This window comes from Mobula birostris, chromosome 8 (assembly GCF_030028105.1).
Source record: "Mobula birostris isolate sMobBir1 chromosome 8, sMobBir1.hap1, whole genome shotgun sequence".
NCBI lineage: Eukaryota > Metazoa > Chordata > Chondrichthyes > Myliobatiformes > Myliobatidae > Mobula > Mobula birostris.
Genome location: NC_092377.1, coordinates 48,211,246 through 48,233,490, shown reverse-complemented (window position 1 = coordinate 48,233,490; position 22,245 = coordinate 48,211,246). Strand labels below are relative to the sequence as shown.

The 22,245-nt window shown below is 34.6% G+C and overlaps 1 protein-coding gene and 1 long non-coding RNA gene across 4 annotated transcripts in view; one reads left to right on the top strand and one right to left on the bottom strand.

Annotated features, from left to right (window-relative positions):
• The window catches only part of prox1a (prospero homeobox 1a), a 106,644-nt gene extending 99,375 nt beyond the window's left edge, over positions 1-7,269 (top strand). For 2 of the 3 annotated variants that reach the window (XM_072265147.1, XM_072265145.1), the window contains exon 5: positions 94-7,269. In XM_072265147.1, the coding sequence (XP_072121248.1) occupies positions 94-282 (189 nt within the window). In that variant the 3' untranslated portion in view covers positions 283-7,269. The remainder of the gene's footprint in view (positions 1-93) is intronic. The other variant, XM_072265148.1, reaches the window with a different exon arrangement.
• On the bottom strand, positions 515-20,815 carry LOC140201291 (uncharacterized). Its single transcript, XR_011886823.1, has 3 exons — positions 20,697-20,815; positions 15,426-15,495; positions 515-1,117 (listed from the first exon to the last, which is right to left on the bottom strand). It is a non-coding gene; the product is annotated as an uncharacterized lncRNA (long non-coding RNA).
• Between the last annotated feature and the right edge of the window lie 1,430 nt (positions 20,816-22,245).

The following is a 22,245-nucleotide window of genomic DNA, read 5'->3' as shown; positions in this document are numbered from 1 at the left end:
AGCTTAGCCTCCACCCCTCCCCATTTTAATAAATGAGAGACTTTGGATTGAAATTGAAAACTCGACTAATGTCATTGTCTCCTTCTGTATCAGCAGGTTCCGGAGAGGTTCTTGGAAGTGGCTCAGATCACATTACGAGAGTTTTTCAATGCCATTGTTGCAGGCAAAGACGTTGATCCTTCCTGGAAGAAGGCCATCTACAAGGTCATTTGTAAGCTGGACAGTGAAGTCCCGGAGGTTTTCAAATCTCCAAACTGCCTGCAAGAGCTGCTGCACGAGTAAAGATGCCCAGAGCCGTCAGACGTAATATACCCTTTTCCAATCTGATGCCCAATCATTGTATTGTTGCTTTACATAGCTCTAATTTGTTAATTTTCCATGATGTTTTACCTTTTACATTTGACCTTGTCAGTAGGTTATTCTCCACAGCCTTGAACCTACTAATGCTGAAACCTGAATCCTTCTGTTTTGAAGGTTATTTGATTTGATTTACTGAAAGAAAAATGAAGCGTGAGTGTGTACTTTTATTTTTGATATTTCATGGTATTACACCTGAGGAGATCTGCTCTGTCAGACAATAGGGTTTATTAATGATTAGTTGTGGCAAATGGCAAATAACTATGACATCATTGGAACAGTAAAGTGACTGTCATGGGATACAACACTACACACTAGGAGGTTTGGCCCAGTTGTATCATTACCAGAGATGTTTAAGCCTGCTATTGTTTTGCTTTCAGGCATGATACCAATTGATCTTCCCACCTTCCCCCCACAACTAGCATACACCATATAGCTTGACTATACCTATGATGTCATTTATATATCTAAATAATCACTACCTGCAAGTGGAATGCGTTTATTCTTTGGTCTCTCTAGCTGATGTCAGTCCATGTTGCCTTGATTCCCATCTTACAATTTTCCACCAAAAGAGATTTTTCTATTAGCATTCTGTAGTTTCACTAAAATGACTCCTTCATTTTAGCTTCTCCACGGCAGAGTAATTCTTCTTTCACACAGTGAGGTTCCTGTGTTCTTCTAATGATCCCAGATGATTCAGGAAAGGTTCATAACAGGCCAAATCAGCAGACAGGTTTAATTATCCAGAGAGGAAAGATTACTAAAAAATAAAAAAAAACCCCAGTTGATTTGTTAGTATTCAGCAAAATTTAACAAACAAAATGCATTTATTTAAAATGAGGCTATCCTGCCTGCTGGATGTTCATTAGCTATTATGTACCCCAATAAAACTTTAAATCTCTAGCATAATGTATTTATTCAGTCCAAATATCCTGTAAACTGACAGATTTTCAAACATGGAAATGTGCTGTGAACTTTATTTGAGATTTTTTTTTTCCTGGCTCTGCTCCTTAAAGTAACAGTTTGCATTGTTAACTGAAGAAAATTAACTTGAATATTAAATGATTGAGAATGTGTCAGTTTACCACATTTCAAACCATGAGGGGACATCAGGTTGTTATTATTTAAGTTGGGGGGAATCTGTTCAGGTACAAAGGGAAAAAAATTGAATACAAAAACAAATGTGCTTTAAAGTGCAAATCATTATAAGAGAACTGCTGAGTGCAATGAGCACATAATTGTAATTAGAATACAGGTTCTTTGTGAAAATGGTTACTTGTACATAGTGTGCAAATGTTCTATTGACACTGAAAGTCATATGTGCGTAAACATGCCATGCTGTTAGAATCTGTTTTAAACTAAGATGCTCACCACAGGGAACTTGAAATTGTCCAGATTTAATCTGATTTATTTTTAACTGCAACTATATGAAACAAATTACAAACTGTTTTACACTATTTGTGCAAATACATAAAAAATATTAAGCTTGATTTGATACCACTTCATAAGCAGCAGATTTTTTCTTCCTCGCCCCATTCTCCTTTTTTTAGCAGTTTGGTTTTTAGTGTTGGCACTGACTACTGAAAGCATCCCGAGTAATTAGATGAAGGGAACATGCTGAACCATGTATAATTTTTAAAGTTTATATATAATATATATATTTATGCAGTTATACTGAAAATACCTTCATTAGCCTGATTTAATTGTTATTAGAGTGTGACTTTTGGTAGTAGCGTATTTATTTTATTTACCAACATAATTACTACTGAGAAAAAACCTCTGTGTTATGACTGATGTAGAGTTCTATCTGTGTCAGTTTATTTGAGACAAAATTGGCTTTAAACCAATCCAGTTTGATGACCATACACATTTCCAGTCAATCAGACCCACCAGCCAGCATATACATAATATATTTTAAAATGACTAAACTGAGATATAATGAAGTGTTAGAACTGGGTTTGAATATAGCCACTCTGTCTTAATAGGAGTTTCTGACAAAATGAAGCAGGAAAGTGTGCACTTTCTGAATACACAATTTATGATATACTATTACAAAAGGATTGGCATAATTATTGCACCTTTTTGAAATTTATCTTAAGAGTGAATCTTCAACATGGTAGTTCACCACAATCCAGTGGCTCCGTACGGAAGGATGCCAATGCTCATTATTTGGTATAAAGCTAAATTTCATGTACCCACAGACTGAAAATGGATCTATTACTGTTTCTGCCCTATTTGAAACTAAATTGCGTTAAACTTATTGGTTTATGGTATGTTACACATTTCATTTTGCCTAATTGGTTTGTAATTTAAGCCCATGTATAAAATCAAACCTACCAGTTAGATGCTAAATAGGTTTTGTCATTAGGAATTCCTGGTGTTCAGGCCAGAAATTCCAGATTGCAAGCTGCGATTCACTCAATTTCCAGGCTGCAAGAAAGGCTGATACTGCATTAGAAGTTTCATCGGTAAGGATTATTGGAAAATTTTCCATTGGATTTACAGTCCACTATCTTAGGTAATATCAAACAGAAGTATAGCTTGTTAGGGTAACTGGTCTCAAAACTATTAAATGCTCACCGTTAGACTCTTAACAGAAAAGTGACCGTCACTTTAGGATGAACTCAAAAGTTTTTTTAAAAATTTGTTCACTATATTCAGGTTGAAGTGAAATGACAAAGATAATACAAATTTAAATTTAGGACTCGTTATTTTCTTTTTTTATATTTAACACGATAGTAATTCATCTTTGGTTGCAAGAGCTGAACTTGCAGTATAGAAGCATTTGCTTGTTGAACTCCTCCTCTGAAATTTGTTTCCATTGACCTCCATTGAGCTATATCTCGAGTGGAGTATAATGTGCAGGAACTACTACTACGCCACTGATCCTCCACAGGCAAAGAAAAATTTCTTCCCTGACACACATTCATTTTGCCATTCAACAATATTGAATCTAATTTCAGTTTATAAATACATAGGCTAAATAGTCTCTGCAAAACAATTTTTCTAAACACATCCTGCACTGAGTATTCCAGATTAGAATTTTTCTGTGTATAGATGTTCCAGGTCCAACTGTGAGAATATTCTGGGATAATTAAGACTGAGATGGATAGAAAAAGGGGCCTGGCTGATGGAACTCTCTGTATTGGATATCAGCATTACAGACCTTGATGTTTTGCTGGATGTACCAATACATCAACATTTTTTGAAGCATGTGGATAGTTTGGAACAAAATTACATTGTGTTTTCAAGCTTTGAAACCAAAGTAATTTTTAAAATGGTATTTTTATTATTTCTGTTGGGTAAAGATTAACAATGTTGAGAAAACATTTTCAGTGAATGAATCACTTTAAAAGTCCTGATTTATGTAAAATGTTGCATTTAAGTTAATGAATTAAACATTCGTATTGATATAGGACTGAAGCTATCATTACAATTCATTATTTTTTATTCTGTTGTCAGAAATGCTGATGATTGAATTGTAATTAGTCACAAACAAGAACAAAATGTTGGCTTTGCAGTGGCAGAAATAGAGTGAATCATTGAACGATGAGCATTTTAAAAAATTGTTTTTTATTGCATTTTACTTATTTGAATTTTTTTTCTCTTAAGATGATCGGAGCACTTGAAATCTCAATCGTGCAAAATTTAATATTTTGTACATTTACAATTTTTTTAAATTATGAGGAATTGGGTGTTATAACAATGTGAGTGACCCTAATGTTACAGTGTAACTTATCTTTAAGTTCAACTGATGGAATGAAATGCAGGGAGCAATTAATGTCAACACATAGCCTTAAAAACCTGCTGACATCAAATTAGTAGCACAATGCCTGAAATACCCAATCACAATTAGAGAGCACTTGCAGTGTCTGTACACTTAAGGAAATGCAGACAATAAAATCAAGTGTCATTGTATTCACTATGCATCTAAACCGAGTTTGCCAACTTAACTTTGGTGTGCCCCCAAAATGCTGAGTCCTTCATTTGAGTTTGCGTTGTCCTGACTACTTAGCTTTGCCTGGCAGAATTATGTACCAATCACTCAGTCTCAATTAGTACTGACATGTTGTTACTACAAAATTTGAAAACAAACTTGTCTAATGAAATTAGTTATCAGTATTGGTGATCCTATTATAGGACTGACCTTGAAGAATACCAGATAACAGTTCTGTGCTGTCATTACAATATGGTCTCAATTAGAGGTGCGATGATTATCATAAACAGAGTTAAGGGCTTTACTTTCTTGTTTCCTTGTTTAAAGAATAAGTGTAAGGTTTATTAAATAATTAAATTGTGCACAAAATTGCAAGGAGTACCATACATCCTAACATTTTGTACAGAATCAAAATGAATGGGTTCTAAATCATCTCAATATTTTATTCTGTAATAATGGCACAACTAGTTGAACAGGATAGTTTTGTAATATGATTTTAATAAAAACTGCATTCAACAGTCTAATTGTAATTCCATTTAACCTAATTCACTTTGTCCAGTATATAAAGAATGTTCTGGAAATTTCATTTGAACTGGAATGCTTTTATGAGAGCCATAATGCCTTTGTGCCTCCAGCTACTTTTTTTTCTTATAAACCTGAGATTATCCTGATTGCTTCACAAGGTTTGCTGTCATTATACTGGCATACACTTTACGTATTCATGATGTAACAGCTAAAAGAGGCAGGAGGTCAGATGCTTCAGACTGGAAATTTATATAGTTTAATATGAGCTCATGATGGATGATATATCTGTAAATTATTACCCATTTCTGTATTCTTATTGCTAATAGAAATTTAACATTGCATATAAACTTGAGGTGATATCCTGTGCCTAGACCTTAAATGCACCAGCTTGAAGGATACAGACACCTTCAATTTCCCAATTTCCCACATATATAATTGTTCTTGTGCCTTGTGTGGCTGAACATTTTTTTAATTTGGGATTCTTGAGGATTTCCTTTTTATTCATAACCAACTGCAATAAATGCCAGATTTACTGAGTGATAGCTATGCATATATTGTATCTTTATAAAAATAAAACAGCTGGAAAAAAATTTTTGAAGAGAATTTTTAGAACAGTTTGATAAAGCAAATTATTTTTTCCTCTTCAACTGTTTGCTCAGCATTCAAGTATGGGAAATCTTGTAGAAGCCAATTTTTTGTAACTGTGGTGCAGATTTTGTGTTTTCATAGATTATAAAGGTAGTATATAGAAGCAATATTTCATATGATGTGATTATACGTGTGAAGTGAAAGCTGACTTTTCCCCTTTAGATGGACAACTTTTCTATTTTAGACATGCTGAAAATATGTTTTGTGAAGAGAATGTTTTGCTGTGACCTCTGCGACAATTATATTTATGACTATTGCAGGATATGCCGCAGAGAACATTCACAATACTGAGAAAATTACATGGCAGACATTAAGTTCAAGTATTTAAATAGTACGAGGTATTTACTCGCATATTTTGTTGCAGTTAGGTTGTGCCTCTGAGTATCAAAGCTGGTAATCTGCTTTAAGTTTCTGATTTAATACTTTTGATTTTTGTAAAGTAATTGCATTAAAAATATGTGGGTAAATATTCCACTAAAGTTTAAAAAGGGAGCCCTCGAGAAATGCTAACTTTAAATTACCATTTTTCAAAAATTTAATTAGTTTTTCATATTAATGCTTTCCTTTTCCTTAAAAATAAACATCTTTCATATCTAATTTGTTGCTGTGTTTAATGCTGTCACAGGAAATATAATGCATGATGTGAATTTGATCATTAAGTATGTATTGAATTTCCTATGGGGGGGAACTGCCAATTTTCCCACATGTAAGTTTGTTAGCCCTTGGAATTCTAATTAGATTTATAAAAATTCTTTGAAGTTCACTTCATTGTTTATTGTATTCAGAATCCACAAATTCTGCATTCATTATTCATTATGAATTCTGTATCATGTAAAATATTTACAGAATGTATATTGCATCTACCCAGTAAATAAATGAGAGTAAATGGATGAATCCTAAGACCTTCCTTGTGGTGATGTCAGTGGCATAGAAATCAGCAGCTACATCAAAAGCACCTGCACTTGTAAACTCTGTAATTTACCTAAACCCTATCCACACCATTTTATTTAAGTGGTAGTTTAATGTTGACTTATTTTTTGAGAACTCCCTTAAAATTAAATGACAAGGGAGAAGGCTATTTTGGAAATGGTTACTACATATTGCACTTCTGTTGCAGAATGTGAAGTTGAATGAAACACACTCATCTTGTCATAGAGAACTATGGGGTATGAACTGCCTGCGATGAAAACGCTTGTGTGTATATAGTTGCAGAAAAGTGACAAAAACACTGCCTTTATATTATTTAGCAATATGTTGTACATAGCATTATGCTCCTTTTTGTATTAAATACTTGTTAATTTGAAAATAGTGCAGTAATTATAACTGACATAGTCAGTGTTTTGATTTTCTTTTCTAGCTAGAGACCATTTTGATTGTGGAATTTTGTTGTTGTTGTTAATTGTTCTGAAGACTTTGCATAATTTATTGGTTTAATTTATCCTAATTTATTCAAAGGTGTACAATTTTGTATTCCCAGGGATGTACTGTAATAATTGATCATTTAATGAAATGATGATCCCTATACATTTTATGGGGTGCAGTAGCCAACTGACTTAAGCAATGGTTATTAAATACTGCTTGGCAGCTACTAAATTTTGAAGATAAAACCATTTGCTGAATAACCGATTTTATTTTGTGTGTTTTAAGCTTTTTTGTATGGTATCCAGACTTTTACCTTTGCTTTGTACCACCTACAGACTACAGTAGTTCAATTGCCTTGTGTGCCTTCCATTCTTCTCTAAACTGAATGTATGTGCAGTATATATGCAAGCTTGTGCAGAATAAATATAATTCCAAATACATTGTTTGCACTTATTTTGTGTTTGCCTTTCACATTTTTGATTTTTGTGGCCGGATGCTTTCATTACACGTGTAGAGGGCAAATGAAATGAATTGATGGAGAAGAAATAAGCATGCTAATTTCTTTATGTACTACCTGTGCTTCTACTTTTATTTTTTCTTTGTGTATAAGTTGGTTTTAATGTGGATAAGATTATCTGGAAATAAATTTATGAGAGTAAGTTATAAAGATGGATTCAGTACAGCTTGGAAAAGAATTCCTGCCACTTCACTATAAATTCATTTGATTTACCCTCCGAGCACCAGACATTAACAGCCAATGTGTGCAAACACTTGACTAAACCAGCATATCTCACAGTGTATTGTTCAGTAAAAAATTGAGGAACATTGTATGCCGGGGTATTGGACTGTCACTAGTTCCATTTAAAGTGGTGTGATAATGTAAATCCAAAATCAAATTGTTTTACATAAGCTTATCTCAAGGTCAATGGAGGATTTTGATGTTACTTTTTTAATAAAAATATGCTATAATATGAACATCCTGAGGTCAGTGGAGACTAATTGCATTTGATATTTTTTATATGTAGTAGATTCCAGTTAATTGGGACCAATACATTTTGGCTAATTAAGTGGCTGCCCCAATTAGTTGAAGTTTCATGGAAATAGTTAATAAAGTATAAAAAAGACAAACTGACTAACAATTTGTGTATTTAAATAAAATGCAAAGCAAGTAAGAACATTGCCAATATAACTACAGTACTATAAAACTATGTATTAGTTCCTAATAGTTTTTGACAGAGGAATTTATCCAGTGTGTGCAATGAACAAAATCAGCACAGACACACAGTGCAGATAATGGGCTGCCTTCATACAATGCTATCGATGATGGAATACTCCAAATCTTCATTTTCATTGTAACATTCAAGATGAATGTCAATACCTTAAAATTTAGTGCTTGAAACCACAGGGAGCAAAACAGTTCCAAATTTTCTTACTGTTTATTTCATGCCAACAATCAGTACCAAAAATCACTTTCTTGAACACAAACACATACAACTGATGGTATTTAAAAACATTGCTCAAAGCATTGCGTAGCATCTATTGACCATACAAGTATGCATGACTGATGCTAGTTAGAATCTGTTTGGCAACATTCTCCTGCCCCAAGTAAGCAACATAACGTCCCAAATAAATGAAGGGAATCCCAGCAATTTTTTTCAATTAATTTTTGTTCTTTAATTGGTTTCTCAAATAAGTGGCTGCCCTGACTAACCAATGGCCAAATTAACAGAAATCCTCTGTATTTTTAAATGATTCATTTGGATTCCTTGAATTTGAGGTTCTTTGCCTAATGTAATTGGAAACAGTCAGGTTCAAATATCATTTACCCTTTGAAGTGTAACATTTAAAATATAACTTTTTTTAATATGACATTTTGAGCTATGCCAGACATTTGTTCAGTTCAAAGCTTTTCGCATAAACAAAACACAGAGAAATCCAGGGCAAGTGTTAGGTAAAAGTTCCATTTAACTAGTGAGTTAACACAGACTTTTAAAAAAAATGTTTAAACATACTGCAGCAGCTGAAAATGGAGGTTGTTAATGAACCCGATTAAAAATGCTTTTAAGTAATAACTAGGCTTTATAGTTATTTCATTTCACAGCAGGGAACAATATGTACTTCTGTTATCACTTAACATTTTGAAAAACAGTTGGAGTGTCAATTATGGATCTACTCATAAGAGTTAAAGTGAAGAGTTTTGATGATTGGGGGAAACCTGGTGTGGGAGACAGTCCAGAATTTCCTGTGGTCAGAAAAAATGGGAAGAAAAGTTAGCCTGTCCATATAAGGAAGGTTTACTCACCTAACAAATAAGGTACATTTGAGTTTAGAGACAATCAAAACCAGGAAGAAAGGATAGAATGTAATTATTTTCCATATTCATTAGGAAGGGTTTGAAGTTAGAAGCAAGAAAGTTTTGATTTCATATGTTATATAATGTATGAAATAAGTTAAGATACAATGTATGAAGCTATTCTAAATTCAATTCATCTATCGGAAGATCAGAGGAGCAGGTCAATGAGATATGACTGAAAGAAGCAACCTACAGATCTGCTGTTTTTGGCCACACTAGCAATCATATGATTAGAGGTTGCACAGTGGAACACAATCTTGAATGTAAAAAGTATTGGCACTATTTCCAGAAATGATACTCATCATTGAATCTCAAACTACCAAAAACCAAACTTCATACACTGGTATACAACAAATATAAAAAAACAAAATTTCCTGGTTTAACTTGGTTTCAGATCAAGGTATTTAGCTCGTTCATCTAAGTTCTAAGATCCATCTCCTAAGGATTATGGACAATCCATCCTCTCTTATTATGTGCCCATTCTCTTATTATGTGGTCCAATGTTCCATTCATTTGGTGATGAAATCAAGGGGGTAATGAGAACCCTTATGGCCTTTTACATAATTAGGAAAGGTCAGCTGAAACCTTATTAAATGAACATGCAATAAGAAGCAGCAACAAATAATGTGACCATATACTAACACATCTTCTGTATGTGGATAGTTGTTCTTTCTATTCTCAACAACAGATTACATTTGTGTTATGATCATAGGAAATTGAAGTGAGAATGAACGCAGGCCAGAGGGGAAAATGATGGAAAGCCATGGGCTATCAGTAGAAACAATCAATGATAATTTTGTTTTATCAGTGTTCTACCAATGATGTGTCGAAAGATGGAGAAGGATATTTCAAAGACACACACAGAATATTTGAATAAAGGCTCAAAAATCGCAATGGCAGAGATAATGTAAAGTGTGGCCTGGCCTTGGAGATATTTGCAGAAAAGAGACAGAATTTTAAATGTGTTATCCCAGGATATTCTAGAATAGGGTGGGCCACAGGCTGAATTGGTCTTCCATTCCCCATAAGCTTTAATTACTTTCCTGTTGCAACATGCTGGAAATATAGTTCAAAATATTGTGGTGGAGCCAGTCATTCAATTGTAGCCTTGGTGAACAAGTGGACTGGAACTTTACCCATACATTTTATTAATTAAAGAATAAATGTATTAGCATTAAGTTAGGTACAGGTGGAACGATAAGCTAAAAATACAAAGGTGTAAAATTTGTACTGGATTCCTCAGTTTGGGGTTTCTTTTGAGGCCTCTAGAGTTGAGTAGCATGACGAAAAAATTAATTCCTAATCGTGAACTGATAAGTGGATGCATGGCTGCAGAGCTCATATTTGTCATATGGTATGTCTCCAGTACCCTGTTATTCATCTGAGGCCAAAGCTGGTAACAAAGACACTTTGGTCATCACTGATACATTGTCAGTTGACCTACAATGCAAGGTTTAAGCAATTTTGTTAAGGACTATCTAACATAATTGGAAGTAACAGGATGTTCAGATCGTGGAGATTCTACTCTAGTTATACAGTAGGTAAAAGAAGAAAATATCACTGTAATCAAAAATGGCTCTGAAAATTCAATGACTGGATGATCATTTTTTTCCATGCTGAAAAAGTGATAAATTTAACTTCAAAGAAAGAAGACATTTAACTATCCAAACAATAAACTCAAAAATATTACATGTATTAAAAGGTTCATTAAGAATTTCAGAAAAAAAATACAATTTAAGGCTTTTGAAAATAGTTTTGTAATATTGGCAGATCTAAATGCTAGTTCAAGATTGTTGGTAACACTAAAATGTTAATCTATAGGTTACATACCATTACAAGCAAGAACATAAAGAGCATTAACATTTGAAGAATAAGCAAAATGCTTTATAATGTCTCTGACCTTGGATAGATTTGTGAAGGGCAACTAAATGACCTCATTTCAGCAACAACAGAAAATGCTGATGACAGATCAAAGGTCAACCAGTGTCTAAAGGAGGAGCTTCCATCAGAATTCATCAATGTAATCTGGCACCTGGTGGATTTCATTTAAACAGTTCTTCAAATAGGTAATATTCCTGGATATCATACTTTCTCCTGCAGAATGACCCAGCATATGTGTGATGCTGTTGATTAATCATCACCACAAAGAAAAATATCTTATTAATTAATAAATAACTCCCTCCAAGGTTCAGTTAAAACTGATATTTTAATTCTATGTATACCAATGTTAAAATAGTTTAAGTAATTCAAGAAGATCAGTTATTAATCAAAATAATAAAAATACATTTCACATACTTTGTTCTGCACCATGCTTCAAAAAAATAATCTGTGAGAGAATAGACAGTGTTGCCCAATAACTAAACTATATTTATTTCAGTGTTATGAGATGGAAAATGTACTTATCAAACAATAAAAGAGTGATAAATGTTTCCAGGCTATTTCACATCTCTCATGAAAATTGACCAGGGCACATCATGGTAGGAATTACAGACATGCATCTGATGTGGTATCAGTGCCACAAGAACATCAAATTATGTAATTCCCTGTGTGAAGCTCCATTTGAAGTAATGGGTTGGAAATTGATCCATATTGTAATGGGAGTAACCATGTTTTCATAGCATACCAGTAAATTGGGATCACACGAAATTAAGTCACTTATTTGCATTTTATCCCTCAAGCCCAGTCCCTAGAGTGTTCATCTGCCTGTTCTTCCAACCATTTTCATCTCCACTGGCACCCATATCAATAATCTCACTCCAACCTGCCATCCCTAAGACTTTATGACCATCCACTAATCCGCCCAATCCATCAATCTCCTTTTCCAAATCAATGATTACCCACAGGGCAACGAATCAAGGTCACTTACCTGAAGTTTGACCCTATCACAGATACTGATCATTGTCTTAACTCCACAAAACCAAGCACCTACCTGGGCACTTATGCAACCACACCCTAACTGCCATCACCTGTAGCTTCCTCCCCTCCCAACTCTGGCAATACCTGATCACCAGACTACATACTCTACAATTTGAATTAAAACTAAAAACACAATTTTACACAAGGCGTAAAATAAATCAGATGTCATACACACTCTAAACAAATTTGAGAGGTAAGATCAAAAAGTACCTGGCCTATTGAAACAACTTCCAATTGCAACTGTAGAATTGTGTATGGACTTAAAATTATAAAAGGATAGCAAATATTGCCAACCACAGAGATGAAAATTTGGTTTTAGAAATACTCTGACTTTGGTTTATTTTTCAAGGTGATGGCCATGAAATAATTTTGACCAACTAACTGTCAGGCAGAGAAGAACAAGCAGGATATGGACAATGAAATATATTCATCATCATATTCACGATTCCATCCAAAGAAATCCATCAATAAGCATGCTTTCAGAAATTATTTCCTTTAACAATAAATTCTACTTTTTTTGGAGACAAAATGATAAATTTTCAAACTATTGCAATTTTGAGCACATTTAATAATTTCTTCTGAAGTTTTGTCAGAAGGAATTTTTTAACCTGCTATTTTTCAGAAGACAAGTGTACAGATTTTTTAAAAACTTCAAATGGAAATCACAGCAAAAATAAAAGATTAGCTGACAAATATGCTAAAAATGGCAGTGACAGAGAGCAGCAATGTGAGAAAGGTACAAAATATGATTCATTGTATAATCTTTTCTACACAGTCATGTGATAATTATGTTGTAATTCAGTAACATACCAGTTATTGCACGGAGTAGTGCAGTAATATGGGACTATTCCTCCAGTTTCATTTGTCTGCCAATATAGCATCGGTTACATAAATCAGGCTGACATAAAAAGAGGCATGCATTAATTATTTTGTTGAAACACAAATATATAGTGCAGTGGGATATGCAATTTTAGAGGTGCTGAAGTTGAAGAAATAGGAAGATGTAATTTTAATATAATGAGCACAGACTAAAACTCACTTCAATTAAAACTTTAATCTGCTGCTATAATAACCTCAGTGCAATTAAGGTAATATTTGAATCTAGTCCAATTTTGTTATTCAAGGATTATTGGTTACCAGCATTCCCGGAAGAAGACTAACATCCAGTTGCTGTATAACCAATAAAAGAAATATATAATAGATATGTATATGTATGAATACACATTGTGATAATATATGATTAAAATCTGAAGAAAAGCAATTCTGTTTTTCCTATCTAGCCTGCTACCATCTAAATTATCAGTAGTGCTCTACACTCCAAACTCAAATTTAAATCTAAATTGGAAAAGAACCTTGTAAACAGGGCTATCGGGTGAATTTAGTGTCACTGTCTGACACAACATCAGAAGCAGACAGTTTGAAATGACACCACCACTGGAACCACCTGCTTTCTAAATTTTCCTGAAATCTTTTCCACCACCGCTCTCTGCAGTGCCTCATGTATGGCTGAAGCAGCATCTTTGTATTATACGAACAGTCTGCTCCATAATCAAATACCATCTGTCGCTACATCTGAACCTAGTTTTAACATCTGTGCTTTCTGGTTTTAACAAAGCTTTAAAAACCAATTGACAAGTTTCACAGTCCACTGCCCAGATACAAAATTACAAACTCAAATGTGTGTTTTCAAAAATTTGTCAATGTATTCTTATACCAGAGTTTGCAAATCGTTGAGATGTTCCCTCTCTGAGGTATTTGTGAGATTAAATACTATTCACCTCAGCTTGGGCAGCCAAGTGTAAAGGAACAACACTTGTTCCTGGGAGCTGCAGCAACCTTTTCATGTGCCAATAGAATCTGCACATGCCAATTGAGAAACAGCAAATTGATCAGCACTGCAACCCCTTCACTCTGAATGAGTATAGATACATGATGCTCGAGGCAGGGGAATGAGGGTGTGGGCTGGGGATGGAAACTAATCGCTCTTACTATTTTATCAGACTGTATAAGAGAATAGATTGTAACATAAATTCTACAGTAAATTCTCTGGAGTGTATTGCAATTAAAAATCACGGAGACTGGCAGCTGGAATACCTTGTTTGCTTGATACTCCCGATCAAGAGCACTGATCAATAAACCACTGGGCAGTCTTCTGAAGATTTGTCTGATTGCCAACTCACCAACAGGAGGCAGGCAAGACTAAATTAGGAAATTTTTGAAAAGCATAATATGCAGTAGCATGTTCTGAGATTAAAAGTCAACTACCACTAGATGTGAGGTGAAGCAAGTTCATCTGTTTCTGTGGGTCACAGCTAAGAAAAACTTCAGTCATCTGTTTTAGCCAGCCTCTTTCTAGTTATTTCCATCCGTCATATACTCTGAAACCTGCCCTTGATTTCAGGTCACATTGATTAAGTAGAAGCAGAAGGATTTCTAATTTGATTAAATAAAACCTATACATGGATTAAACAGCCATATGCTAATATAAGGACAGACATTGTTAAAATTTAGAGGTCATATGTAAATGGATGTGTAACCAAATTTAAGTTTCTCTTTGTAAATGAGGTTAAAATCTTTATTTAATTTAACGTCATTATATTTAATCCCTAATTTCATTTTTTTTTAGTTTTGATTGAACAAAAACTTGTCTGAATGCACTAGCTCTATTCAATTCAAGAAGCAGCATCGTGGGTCTATTTCATGGGATACAGATTGACAACGTAGACTGAAATAGCAATGCTCTTTTTTCCTTTCAGTTGTTGGCTTCCTTGATTTCAATTCTACCATATTTCAGTTACTGATGTTTAAGTGCATCCAGCTCCCTGAGCTCAATATCATTTATTAAATAATCTTTTCCAATCTCTAATCCTCTCCTGCGTAAAAAAAAATACTTCCTAACATCTGTCCTAAACTTCATTCACTTACCCTATGGAAATGTCTAAGTCCACCAATAAGACTGTGACTAAGACATCCAGTTTTGAGGCTGAAGATCCAATTATATCTCCAGGCAATTCTCTTTCAACAAATTCCATTGTTTCCATTCTGTTCCTGGGCAAAATATGATCTAATTTATGATGATCATACTTGAAACAGTATTCCAAGCACATCCTTAGAATGACTTGAAAGGATTTGAATTCAATCCATTTGGCAATATAACCTATGATCTTCTTAGCTTTATTGAGTACTTCTGTAGACAAATAAATTAACAGCCCTTTCTTTGGTAATTTCCATCCCACCATGCAGAATTCTGTGTTAATTTCCATAGTGCAGCACCTTCTATTTCCCCATATTGAATTGAACGTTGCACTGATTGTCTCATGTGCTTACCTTATAAATGTCCATTTTGTGAGAGGGGGGAAAATGATCCTGAGACGATTCTTGCTATGCGACAATGCTGCTGGAAAGTAAATGCAGATAGACATCATTTATGGGATATTGGAAGGTAGCCTGGAGCTGATTGCTGGCAGGATTTGGCATGCTACAGTACGTTGCAATCAGGCTCAGTCCTTTTCTCTACAGTGGCCAAATGTGCACTTTTAAATAGGGGTCACTGGATGGGGACCAGAAGTAAAAGTGTTGCTTACTTATTTAGGTCCAGGAACAGCTCTTATTTATTGCACCATCCAGCTAGGTGCAGTACCTCAGATCTAGTAACTTGGTGGTGACTAATCTGCATGACATCGATCAATGGCTGGCTTATGCAGACATTTATGTGATCACAGGAAGAACAGCATTTGATTCTTCATAGTCTTCATTACTCAGGAATATAAACCCTGATGAGGAGTCACTGAAGGGCAGAAAATTGGTGAATCAAAAGGAGGAAGAAGTGTTTTCATTGTACAAGCGTTTGTACTTATCAGTCCTACCATCTCCAGTTCGTGATGGAATTGCAATTAATATCCAAATGCTAGCTTAGTTTCAATTACTGTACAATTTTATCACTAGAGGGGAGACCAAGTTGTAGCAAAAGCTGATACAAGATCTAACAACTACCTTAATGGCTACAATATGTAAATAGTATTGCCCACTTCATAAATGAAAAAATGTTACATGAGGAAATAAATGTTCAAACACATACTAAATGCATGTTGTCTGAGGTCTAGACCTTCCCTTTAGTTTCATAGCACATGGCTTTATAAGATGCAACAGCTGGTTTGGAATTGAGTCAACATGTGGATATCCATTGAGTGAATGAGGCCTCAGAAGGCAGGAGAAAATTCATGTGGAAAAATCTTTTTTAAAAAGAAACATACTTCAAACCTGACAGCTGGCAGACTGTTAGGGAAAAGGTGTCTGAGAAGAAAAGAAAGGGAAGAGCTATAGAAAATAATAATGAGAGATTTGCTAAAGCTTTGGAAGTCATTAAATTAAACCTAATGTAGAAGTTTGACTGCAATTAGAGTGCACAGAACAAATAGCAAGGTTGAAATAAATTTGTTAAAAGTATTTATTCTCTCACTCCTGAAGTTTTACTTTCATTGCTGCTTCTCTAATTACACTGAGGCAAGCAATATCAGCAAATTAGCTTTCATTAGTTCCAGTTATCATAATTGATTTTATTTGCAAAATCACGTGCAGATAAATGTAACACCCACTTTAGAACTTAAGCTCACTTGCTACTTTTGACGATGCACAAGAGACCATATATAATGTGGCCCCTAAGGATTTCAACAGTTTAATTTATATCTACAAGCGCCATTCTTAATTGTCTTGTTAATCCTTTATTTACCTTCCTTGACTCTGGAGTGTTTAAGGTCTCATTTTAATCTAAACAAAATATTTGCAGGCTACTCTGGTATATTTTTGTCTTCACTGGGGAGGCGTGATCTGAGAATGCAAGAGTGGTATTTTATGTGCAATGATCCTTGAAGCTGTCCTTGATTTCTGTTTAAAGTACAAGTATCATTTTCCTTGTATTCTTGAAATGATACCATAAACATATCATTTATGGCAGTGTGGAATTTGTGATTGTCCATAACTGCAATGATTTAAAATGCTCTGTGGCCTCTGATTTCAATCTTAGTCTATGAAAAGGACATATGCATATATTGCAAAACTTTAAATAAATTTACTGTGGTCCCTATTAATATTATGCAAATGTAAGTACCATTTAAAACACATTATAGATCTGAGTATTAATATCTCAAAATAATTATAATGATGAAATAACATGTTGGCAATCATCACAGACATGTTATAGTTTGCACTTTGTCATGGAACCATAGTGTGTGTTTCAAAACATAGTATTTAATAGTGCATGGATATTCTTAGCATTGATACAGTTATCTTTATTTTCTTATTTTCAATGAGCCAGATCAATGGTAAAAACTAAATTTGACTTTAATGAATTCAAACTATCAATCAAGGCTTGGAACCAAAATAATATAATTTCTTGAGTCCTATCTTTACATCCTGCAATAAATTATTATATTTATCTAATTGGAATAAGAAAACCAAATTAATCAAAATAATTTTTTTAGGGTTTTTAATACTGAGACAAAATGTAATTATTTTTATCAAAGTGCAGATCTAAAACAAAATTATCAAGTCAATAAAAATAAAAGTAAAACTAGGTAGAACTGAGAGGATTTTGTTTTTAAATGATAAAGCTGTGTTGCCTTCTCAAATGTAGCATGGCTGTTAGGAAATTAAAGAGGAAATGACAGAAAGACAAGGCTAAAGTTAGTCATCCCAAAACAAGAAATTAACTTGTAGGGTTTCACCTCAGTGAGTTAGAGCAGAGACTGAAATCAGCTGACAGGAAGTAATAGACAATATTCCAACATCTATTGTTCAGTTATGGAAAAATTTCATACATTACATCAGACAATTTCACAATAAATCATGCAACACTAATATCTCTACCATCTAAAGAAAAGATTATATTGTGAAACAAAAATGTTAGCCACGGGCCGCTGTTTTGATGAGAACATTTTCAGTTTCCTGTCTTTCAATTTCCAGTGTAATATTGAAGACATGACAAACTCCAGTCTGCTGTGTTAGTGGACCCACATGAATGTGGAAAGCCACCTTTTTAGGTTTTATAGGTCAGGAAACATAGGAAGCACTAGGCCTTGCATGAACTGCAATTAGAAACAGATGTTGCCTGCTTAAAGGTATATAGGTGACAATGTGACAGTGCTGGAAGAGTGAACATGCCATTTGCCAGACAACAGATGTTTTCTAGTTTTTGTGCCGGAGTCATAAACCTGATTTTGTCACAACCTTATGTGTGGATTAAAGACTACTGTTAAATTCCAGCCTGCTTTCACATCATGAAAATTTAAAGGGAGAAGGTAATGCAGAGAGTCCCTTAATTTATTTAAAGTATGTGTACCTATATATTTATCCTTGTTTGCTAATGAGAGAAAGACTTTCATAATGTCAGAACTCCTCAAAGAGCTGTGGCAGATCTCTCATACAAAGTAAACCAGTCCTGGTGGCTTAAACATAGGCAGGTGTACAGTTACATTATTCTGATTTACTGATGATTTTTCAATATATTTTACCTATATATTTTTCCCCGCTGTTACAGTAGTGATCTAAAGTGTCTGTTGGTTGTGAATTGCTTTGGGATTTCTTCAACTAATGAAAGCCTTAATATTTCAGATCCCATTCATTGTCAGTATTTTCCAGTTTTCTGAGTACTAAAAGTGAAGTCAATTCAGAGCATCAGTTTCTGCTTAATAGTTTTTTAAACAGTCTAAAAGCAAAAGTTGGGAACCCTCAGCAAGTCAGCCAAAGCATATGGAAAGGCAAACAGATGCTAATATTTCAGTTCTGGTTCGTTAGAACCTGGATAAAACAAGTTTTGATTAAGTGTCTTTGATCTGAAATAGTAGCACTTTTCAGAGAAGCTGCCTGACCTGCAAAATATCTCAAATATTTTCTGGTTTTATTTAAGATTTCCTATACTTTTATATTTTTTTAAACTTTATTTTATTGTTCTAAGATGAATTTAAGTCTGAATCTCTACTCCTCTAAAGGAAACTGCAACTTCAAATAACATTTAGGAATTGGGAAACCCCAGGTCAATGTACTAAACCACAAACTATATAAATATTATTCAGATTTAAATGATAAATAGTCCATTTGAAGAAGTAAAAATTAACATATACATATAGAAAATCACCATATGATCTGAAGGATTGTTCGTAATTACATAACTATATCAAGCCTTGTCTTGGTTCTTATTTGGCTTCATGAACAGACAGCACAGCATAGTCTTTTCAGGTTAGTCTTACGCAATGTTCACTGAAACTTGTGAAATTGAGCAATAAAGCACGGGCATGGGTAAGAGACTTGAAAAAATACAGACAGTAAAGTTTAATCCAAGTAATTTCCCGACAACCAAATGTCCTTGATTCCTCATATCTGTCTGTATCTCACTGATTTATATCTCATCTCTTTAAAATAACTCCATCCCAGGGCTAATGAAGTATACATGTGAATTTCCTGTAACTGCATAGACTTGAAATAGTTATCAAATTAACCAAAATTTTAGGTAAAACATGAAACAAAAATATTTGCCAATGTTATATTGTGTATTTTACAACAATTTTTAAACCAGTCTCAATTGGAATTGCATTATGATTTTTATTTCTCTGAAGGTGTTTTATGTAGCTTCAGTACAAATCATGTTAAATATGACACGTTTCTCTTATTAAATCTTCCTTAGCCTGTTGAGCCTAATGTTCATGAATGATGGAAAGTGCCTTATATTTTCCATGCTGAATGAAAGAATTTTAATGTGAGTTTCATACTTCCTTTAGCTCTGGTTTGTTTGCAATGATTTCAATTAGTTTACAATTGATTTTATATTCTGATGTTCATTAGTGAGTTAGGAAAGTCAAAGCAAAGATAAACACCCAATGCTACAATATTTGCTGGAATTTCTCCGGTTACTGCCTCAAAAGAAATTCTACCACTGGAGCTTAGTCTCCACAGACACTATCCTGTGTTGTCTTGCAATAATGTATAGGGAATCAAATATGCCAATGGGAATGGTTATAATGACAATTATATCTTGTACTACAACAGTCTAAATTCTGGAGCTGATAGTGATGGATATAGGCGGGTGTTAATTGTATTTCAGTATATTATGGCATGGCAGGGCACTGGTTCACAGTGATATTTCACAGACATCGAATTCTTGATCTCAGCTGTACTGTCAGGGAAAACACCTCCCCATGGGGAGAAGAATGAATCTCTCGGGGATAAGATCTCCCAGCTGCTGCCTCAAAACCAGCATCACTGGAAGCCTGGGAAATATCACCTATCCAACAGCCCAAACTAAAGAGGAGAGCTTCCCAGGCAGGAGAATTGGCAAAATATTTTCTCTATTTTTTCATTGCCACAAGTTGTGCAAGATGCTTTAACTTGTGAACTGGCAGCTCCATGTTTGGACACCCATTCACTGAAGAGCACTGGGTTGCTTAGCACAAAGTTCCTGGCTTAGTTCATACACCTCTTCAAAATAAAAGAAAATTGCTGAGAGACAGAAAGCCCCCTTGAAAAGATTACAGGAAACTGAAGCATGAAACATCATCTCTATTAATACGTCAAAAGGTAAACAAAAGAGCAAATATTCCAACTTACCTATTCTTTCATTGAACATTCTTTATGCCTTTATTAGTTTTAAATGTACATTTTAAGTGATCCCCATAAAGCCTCCAGTTATGGTGACAATTTTCTACTGAGAGGATCACAAGCAGCCTTCCTTCCTTTCCATGCTGCATCGAACAAAACACACTCCTAACTTTTTGCTGCCATCATGTGGTTTGTTGGGGTATTATAATGATCTTATCAAGCAGTATTTCAGTTGTTAAACTTCTTGTTTCCCATCTCTGAAAGTCGGTTGTTTTCCAAATGATCTGTGCACCTATCTTTATTTGCATTAACAAGACTTTGGATTGCTATGGATGTTTCAGGAGCAATCTCTTCACATCTTTGCAACTTATTACAAGAGATGCTTTTAGTATCCTGTCAATCATCCCAGGCAAGAACGAGAGTAAAGAAGATAATCCTAATTGGATTAGACTATTCCACCATCCAGTATAATATACACACGGTGTGTCAAGGGCAATCAGAAAAGTTATCTGTAAATTCTCAAGAGTGATTTAGAAATCATATTGCAAGATCTTTTTAAGGAGGCACCACCTTGAAGAGATGAATGAGGAGACCCATAATTCCATCCAGTAGTCCACCAGTACACTAAAAATCATTTTCCTATATCATTTAAAGTAGAACATGTCTTTCAACTTTTATCTTTAATAGTTCCAAAATAAAAAGTCTGAGTCCTAGAAGGAGTTTGAATGATTGTATGATGGTAATCATTGGTAAATACTCATAGATCTCCCTTAGTACTGTTCATGTTGAGTTAGAAGTCACACTAATTCATAGCACTGACTTACTTAATTCCTCGAGACAACTCTGGCTTTCATTCCCGATGCGTTTTCCAGACACAGAAAAGCCAATTTCACACTGTCTTCAGTGTGTGCGTGTGTGCATTTGTGTGTGTGTGTGTGTGTGTGTGTGTGTGTGTGTGTGTGTGTGTGTGTGTATATTATGCCACTCAATATCTTCCTCCACAGTTTATCTCTCTCACCACCTCCTTTGAGAGGATTCAATGAATTCCTGAAGACTCACAAAGATTTGAGTGATTTCTGTTTAGATCACTTCTATTGCTCCTCTGCCTGGTATTAGTTCTTGAGCTTTTGCCCTCCATATGGCCAGAATTTTAATGCCATTCGATAATAGTCTGCTGAGCTCAAATTCACGAGTGAATCTCTGGCTGCTCCTCCACAAAGATGTTAACAGTACCAACTGCTCTCAAAGTGTTGACATCCTTTGCTGAAGAAATGCTTGTGGTACTGTACGCTGACGTGCTCAGGACCCAAGTAACCCCTTCCTCCAGAGCAGTAATATTTTTAGGCAATATCCACTGGAGGCTTTTTGGAAAGCACTTCAGCACAGTTGGTGCTGAGCATAAATTGCTGCTGCTTAAGAGTTTGCAAGCTGTTGGTGGCATTTTGCTCCCTTCTAACAGTTCCTCCTTCTGCCCTCAAGCTGCTGTCCTCCTCAGCTGGCACATTAGAATCTATATTTTCAGTTGGTGAAGGTTTGGGTGAGTCAATAGAGAAAATAT